Source organism: Lathyrus oleraceus, chromosome 1, assembly GCF_024323335.1.
Source record: "Lathyrus oleraceus cultivar Zhongwan6 chromosome 1, CAAS_Psat_ZW6_1.0, whole genome shotgun sequence".
Classification (NCBI taxonomy): domain Eukaryota; kingdom Viridiplantae; phylum Streptophyta; class Magnoliopsida; order Fabales; family Fabaceae; genus Lathyrus; species Lathyrus oleraceus.
Genome location: NC_066579.1, coordinates 170,651,585 through 170,659,174, shown reverse-complemented (window position 1 = coordinate 170,659,174; position 7,590 = coordinate 170,651,585). Strand labels below are relative to the sequence as shown.

The window sequence follows — 7,590 nt, the reverse complement described above, 5'->3', positions numbered from 1 at the left end:
TGGACAAGTTCAGAGGCCACAAAGAATCAGAAATATCAAGGAGATTTGCAGAGTTTGACATGTTACAAGATACTGAAGTAGACTCTGAGGCAAAAGCCATTTAGTGTGCCATGTTAGTAGACTCTGAACTAGTTAGTACTAAATAAGATCTCAAGAAGAAAGTGTTGCTGAAGGCCATGGAAGAAGAACTTGAGGCTATAGAAATAAACAAGACTTGTGAGTTGACTAAGCTTCTAAAGGAAAAGAAAGCCATCATCGTCAGATGGGTTTTCAAAGTGAAGTTAAAGCTAGATGGATCAATTGAAAAACACAAAGCAAGGTTAGTAGCAAGAGAATTTTTATAGAAATATGAGTTAGATTACTTTGAAGTGTTTACACCTGTAGCTAGACATGAAACAATCATATTGGTGATTTCTATAGCTGCAAATAGGAATTGATCTTTGATATATCTGGATGTGAAATCTGCCTTTCTGAATGGTCCATTACAAGAAAATGTATACGTGTCACAACCTCCTGGATTTATGAAAAAAAATCGGGAAAGGATGGTGTACTGGTTACATAAAGCATTATATGGACTGAAACAAGCTCCTAGAGCTTGGAATCTGAAAATTGATTCATTTTTCAAGCTCCAAGGATTCAGAAAGTGTGAGATGGAGTATGGCCTTTATGTTCAGCATACTTCTGAAGGCAATATGATTTTGGTGTGTCTCTATGTTGATGACATATTGTTGATAGAAAACTGTTCATATGAGATAATGAAGTTCAAGAAGGTGCTAATGGAGATTCTGTACTCTGAGAAGGGTATCATTTTGCACCATCTGAAATATGAACTTGAACTTCTAAAGAGATTCGAGCTGACAAATTACAAGACTGCAATCACACCTGTTGAGACAGACCACAAGCTGGATTCTGATGTTGAGGGTGATGATGTAGATGTTATAACTTTTAAATAGTTGGTTGACTCATTGAGATATCTTTGTAACACCAGACCTAACATCTGTTATACAGTTGGAATGATAAGTAGGTTTATGAACAAACCAAAGTGATCACATTATCAAGCTACTGTCAAGATTCTGAGGTATATTAAGGGGACTCTAAAGTATGAAGTGTTATTCCCTTCTGGTGTCAAGTATGAATCAAAACTGATGTGCTATTCAGATTCTGATTGGTGTGGAGACAAAGTTGTAAGAAAAAGTACTTATGGATATTTCTTCAAGTATCTGGGAGGTCCTATCTCTTGGTGCTCCAAGAAGCAACTAGTGGTTGCATTGTCAACCTGTCAAGATGAGTACATTGCAGGTGCTTTGTCTGTGTGTCAAGCTATTTGACTTATGAGTTTGTTGTAGAATCTGAAGATCAAAGTGAACAAGCATGTGAAATTGATGATTGAAAACAAATCAACCACAAGCCATACCAAAAATCATGTGTTGCATGGAAGAATCAAACATATAGACACAAAGTTTCATTTTCTAAGAAATTAGGTTCATAATGGAGTGCTAGAAATTGTGCACTATTACATTCAGAAGTAACTTGCAGATGTTCTGACTAAAGTTGTGAAGACTGAACACTTTATCCACCTGAGGGATGAAATTGGTGTTGTAGAGTTTAGTTAGTTGAATATGAATTATGGATGATGTTAGAAGTAATTCATATTCATAAGCGGCGTTCTGACTCAGAAGATTCAGAGATTGTTATTCCAGAAGTGTGTTTTAGCTTATAGATTTCTAGTTTAGTTTTTTTAAGCTTAATCAAGCTAGTGTATGTTAGTGTTTTGCCTATGTGACATTTTTATTTGTGTATATAAATCAAACGTGTAACAAAATTTCATTCAATAGAATTTGTTAGATCTATTTTCTCTTTCTTCTCTCTCTATCTTCATCATCTTCATCTTCAACCTTGTGCACCAATAAATCGAACATGTTTTTGGCCTTTAAGTCAAGATCAAATGATCTAAAGTTAAAAAATATGATACTTTTTTATATTTTAAAATAAATTTTTACATTAATTTGTGAACCGTTGCGACAACATTTTAACGGGAGAGAATTTGATTTCCTCTTAATGATATATTTGATTGTTAGAAACAAAACAAAAATTGCTCCCAACAAAATTTCCAAGTGCTTCTTCATTGTTGTTCTAATTAAAACTTAGTTTTACAAATTACAACCAACACACTAATATAAATATAACTTAAACCTCTCCTTTTTGCTACCTTATTTGATATTACAATTCAAATTATATGTATAGAAAACCAACAAAACAAAAAACCACACATACATGATTAATTCTAAGAAAACATTATCACACATTTTTCATATTTTCTCTAAAGTTTAATTAGGATATGACTAATAATTTAATCTATATATTTTCACATCAACCATTTCCACCTGGAGACTTTGGATCATGTTCTTTATTAGCACCTGGCCCTTCATAATCATGAAGTTCCAAATCTACCCTTCTTCCCATCAATCTTTCTTCCTTCATTTTCTCACCATTTTCCAACTCCATGAAACCATTTTCCTGCAAAACATGCAAATAATGAACAAGAGGCAAAAAAATAAAAAATAAAAAAATTGTTACCATAAATTAATTACCAATATCTTTCTCCATCATAATATGAATATAAATAAATAATTAAATTAATTATTCCAAGAAAAAAATTTAACCATGACTTTGCAAGAGAAGGAAACAGATCAAGATTCAAAAGTACTAACCTGAGGTAAAGATGGAAAAACTGATGTATCTACAAAATTCAAATTTTTGGTTCCTATAACAATAGAAATCAATTAAAATCATCAATAATTTAAGATATATGCATATTTTGCACAAAAATCCAAAAACAAATTGAAAAAAGCTTACTTGTTGTAGGAATAGAAGAGACATGGAGAACATAGGAGAAGCTCAGAAGTATCACAAACACTAAGAAAAAGTTTCTTTCCATCTTGAATTGGATGGTGGAAGATAGCAAAGGATGTATGTATGAATACTTTATGTTTATTATATAGTGCCACTAACATATTAATATTCTTATTTTCAAATAAAATATTAATATTTTGGCGTCTTATACTATGCAAAAAGTCAACTTGTTGGTGTATTTTTCTATATTATATATCAACTTAGGTCATGTTAACTAGATATTCAATATCCTTTAAAAAAAACTAGATATTGAATATTGCATATTTTTCGTTTTTTAATTTTATTTTTTATTTTTTATATTTATTATATGTGTAATAAATCACTTAAAGTATAAATTTATTATATATGTAATTAAATCTATTACTATCTCAATTTTTTTATATAAAATAATTCATTATTTTAAATTTATTAAATAATTAATATATTTGATTAATTTATAGATTAGATACACTGATTATTGAATACATTAAAAAATAAATTGTATGAGATAGTATATTTTAGAGAAATAATAGAATGACTATATCATATTTATATATTTTTTTTAATTGTATGAGATAGTATGTTTTAGAGAAATAATAGAATGACTATATCATAGTTATATATCAATACTTATATCTTTTGTGTTTTAAATATTTTTTCCTTGCCTTGATTTTGTGTCATTCTTAAAATGCTTTGGAAAAGTTAAGGTGTACAATTTCGGTGTAGGCAATTTAGTCAACATAACATAATTCATTTCACTATGACACTATTACATCTACTATAAAGAAAATGAGATTCATTTTTGAATATTAATATATTCACTAGAATGTGAAATTACTCTGATCTATTAGGATTTTACTATTTGTCTTATTAGTTATAGTATCGTTTATTTTATCGTTTTATGAATTAATTCATTCGCTTCATTGCATATTTTTTAAAATTGAATATCTTTTTTGCATTAATATCTTTTTTTCTCTTGTGATATAGACGATTTTTTAAAAGAATTTTATAAAAAAAGTTTGGATTCTCTCATACCTTACGGAAATTCTCTCGTTTTTTTCTTAAAAAAACTCATTCATTAAAAAAAAAAATGGCATGTCATGAGATTTTTTAATTTTTAATTTTTTAATGATGTGAACTTATTTGGCTTTTTAATTTTTTTTAAATGCCACAACCTTTGCCATGCAAAACATGCTTTTTTTTACCACTTACTTATGTGAAATATTATCCCCATCTTTTATACTTTTTTTAAAGGAAGTATCATTTTTCTAGATGACTGCTTGTTGAATAGTGTTTACACTTTTGGAAACCCTATTGGTTAAATATTTTAATTCGAAATGGGTTCAAGAAGAATCTATTATGGCTATTGCATGATTGATGCAATAGAAGTCTTCAGTTTTGGGTACTTTTGAATGTGTTCCAAATGGTTCAAGTATATAAAAGATGAATATGGTATATAATTACTACTCTAAAATAAATATTTCGTAATATCTATTTTATAATGCTCTTCCTATTAACCGTGATAATAATTTTTTTAGGTATTTTTTTTTAATTTTTGATATTTACTATTTCACAACGGTCATAAGTACTATCCAGGATGAAAAGTGACGTATGATCATGCGTTTGAATCGTAACACCTACAGTTTTGTTTGCATTTATTTTTAAGGCACTTTTCACCACGGTTAGAACTTCAAACTATGGTGAAAAATGGTGTTTGGTCATGAGTTCGAATCATAACACCTACAATTTTGTTTTTATTTATTTAGTAAAAGACATACAACAACAATTATTTAAAGTAACTGTTGTGATAGGTTGAAACATACAACAATAGTTGTTTAAAGTAATCATTGTGATAGGTTGGAATCTACAGTCTGTTTTTATTTGTTTTTAAGCCACTTTTTATGATAGGTTAGAAATATAAGCGTGTTTATTGAGTTTCTTCACCATTCTTAAACAAATCTTTGCCATTTAATGAGTATCAACGCTCAAGACACCATCATTAGTGATTCGCGTGAAACCTAAAACTTGGATGAACTTCTAACTTAGACGAACTTCATCTTTGACCTCCAAACATCTTCTTCCATTTACGACACTCTATTTCTCCACTAAACCAAGCTCGAAAACATCATTTCTTCCATAAACAAAACTCGAAAACATCATTTCTTTCATTAACAAATTTCAAAACTCCATCACATCTTCTGCAACTTGAATGAAGCAAAGGAAACTTGGATTCAAGTTAACAATGTTAGTTGGTGTTGTTCTTGTTGTTCTTTTTGTTGTTATTGTTGGTGTTATTTTTGTTGTTGTTGTTGTTGTTGTTGTTTTTCTTGTTGCTCTTATTGTTATTCTTGTTGTTCTTGTTATTGTTCTTATTGTTGTTGTTGTTGTTGTTATTGTTGTTGTTGTTGTTGTTGTTCTTCTTCTTCTTCTTCTTCTTCTTGTTATTGTTGTTGTTTTTGTTTTTGTTTTTATTCTTGTTGTTGTTGTTGTAGTTCTTTTTGTTCTTGTTTTTGTTTGTTGTTCTTGATGTTGTTGTTGTTGTTTTACTGCTGCACTTTATTTTATTTTATTAAAAGACATACAACAATGGTTGTTTAAAGTAACTGTTGTGATAAGTTGAGATATACAACAACAACTGTTTAAAGTAACAATTATGGTAGGTAGCACGCTACTTAACTTATAATCACGGTCGCATAACCGCGGTAGAAAATAACATACATACAATCACATCTTACCTCACAACGGTTGGTCCAACGTGGTGGTATCCCTTTTCGAACCGTTGCGATATGTGTTTTCCATAGTAATGAATAAGTATATTTGATGGGAGATATTTGTACAAGAAATAAGTGGATGAAGTGGTTAAATGTTTGGACCTTTGAGTGTAATGTCCATGGTTTGATACTTTCCATTGCCAAATTTTGGCTTTTTGAACTTTTAATATCCAAAGCTTAAATAAATAATAAATAAAAATAAAAATGAAAAGCCAACATGGATGTAAAAAAATGAAAAATAAAAATAAAAGCCAACTAGGTCATCCATGTCATTAAAGTTTTTTAAAAAACAAGGCCGCCACATCAAAGAATCTAGTGACTGTGTTTCAAGATGAATTAAAACAAGGGAATCTTAAAATGTTAAGGATGAAAAACTAATTTTGTTTACCGGGAGTTTTCAAATATCCCCCATATGATAGAGGAAAAATATGTATTAATCATTTTTCTATCAAAATGTATTTTGGATGCACAAATAAAATATTTACCTAAAGTCGACGAAAAATACTTCAATTCAACAAGTTCAATCCTTGAATCAAGAAAATCACGAATGCGTAGTTTAAGTCAAACAAAATTATCTTTCAAATATGAACATTTTATTTTTCTCAAAATTTCATTTCTGGAAGTGTGATTTGAATCAGAATTATGCGTGACTCGAATCATGACATGGATGTGTAAATCATGATTTCTTTTGAAAGTGTGATTCAAATCACAAGAACCCCTAATTCGAAATAGTTAAGAGCTTGATTCTAATCACATGAAGGCCCAATTCGAACCATGGTTGAGCTTAACAATTTGGAGTTTCCCTTTAATTGTGTGATTTGAATCAAGAACTTCTTTGACTTGAATCAGACGACTTGAATCAAATGTGCAAAATATGGATTTTATGTTCTTGATTCAAATTATTATCATTTGACTAAAATCATAATCTTTGTTCGTGTCACTCGTTTCATAAGGGTCGTTTTACTCATTTTTAGTTCATTAATTCCAACACACATATAATCAAAATTTTCCCTCTCGCAAAAAAACACAACTTTCACAATTTTTTGTAAAACAATTTTTGAGTTTTGTCCATCACACAAAATATCTCTTTCTTGATAAACCATGAAGAATAACTTTTTTGTTGTTGTGATTTCGTGAGTTTTGGAGCATTGTTGTTTGCGATTTCATTTGAAACCATTTATCTTCAACCGTTAACAAATTACCATTCTTGTGTGTGCTTCTCAAATATGGGGGAGTGTGAGATTTAGTTAAAGAAGGGTAATTAGGTACTAATTCTTTGTGAAGTTTGAGTTTTATATTGCATAATCAAGTTGTGACTGTGTAATTGGAATTGACAATCCAATAAAGAAAAAAAGAAAGGTTTTTTCTCCATTGAAAGCTTCGGTAGGGCCAAGTGAGGGTTTTTATGGACAAAGTTTGGAGTTTCTGATTCCTTCAATTAAATCAAAGTATCGGATAAGAGACTTCCGACAAGATTGAGTGAAGACTATTGTCGACGGAGGCTTGGAGAAAACTCAGGACAAGGTTGAAATGGACAGGTGTGATGGAAAGTTTGGACCTCATCTTGTTATGGAAATGCCCACTGCTCAACAAATGTCACACATTGATCAACAAGTTCCTCCCTCAGTTGGGTATGCACCATAACCAACATATTGACAATCTTATGGTTATCCATCTTCCCCACCACCACCTGCTCAGGATTATCCGACTACTGGTTACCCATCTCCTAATGCTTATCCTCCACAAATATATCCCCCTTCTAGTTATTCTATGTGATAAATAAATTTAGAATGCCTTGTGTTGGTCTAGGCACTTCTTGATTGTTTCAGTAACCAGTGTTTTCTTCAAGTTCGTACATTTGCAACTATAGTTGTGGTGAAAATGAACCGGATATATTAATTATTTTGCATTTATAATAACTATTGAT

The 7,590-nt window shown here is 30.2% G+C and overlaps 1 protein-coding gene across 1 annotated transcript; it reads right to left on the bottom strand.

Moving 5' to 3' along the window:
• Positions 1-2,104: 2,104 nt before the first annotated feature.
• On the bottom strand, positions 2,105-3,022 carry LOC127125264 (uncharacterized). The gene is made up of 3 exons (XM_051054202.1): positions 2,857-3,022; positions 2,712-2,764; positions 2,105-2,517 (listed from the first exon to the last, which is right to left on the bottom strand). Exons 1-3 carry the CDS (start codon positions 2,936-2,938, stop codon positions 2,371-2,373), a joined length of 282 nt encoding a protein of 93 aa, XP_050910159.1. The 5' UTR covers positions 2,939-3,022; the 3' UTR covers positions 2,105-2,370.
• Positions 3,023-7,590: the final 4,568 nt, after the last annotated feature.

Excerpts from the sequence above, each read along its gene's own strand:
- LOC127125264 (XM_051054202.1), bottom strand. The coding sequence starts at position 2,938 with ATGGAAAGAAACTTTTTCTTAGTGTTTGTGATACTTCTGAGCTTCTCC. Across the intron at positions 2,765-2,856 it reads CTCTTCTATTCCTACAACAA|GAACCAAAAATTTGAATTTT; the intron begins GTAAGCTTTTTT and ends CTATTGTTATAG. Across the intron at positions 2,518-2,711 it reads TTTTTCCATCTTTACCTCAG|GAAAATGGTTTCATGGAGTT; the intron begins GTTAGTACTTTT and ends CATGTTTTGCAG.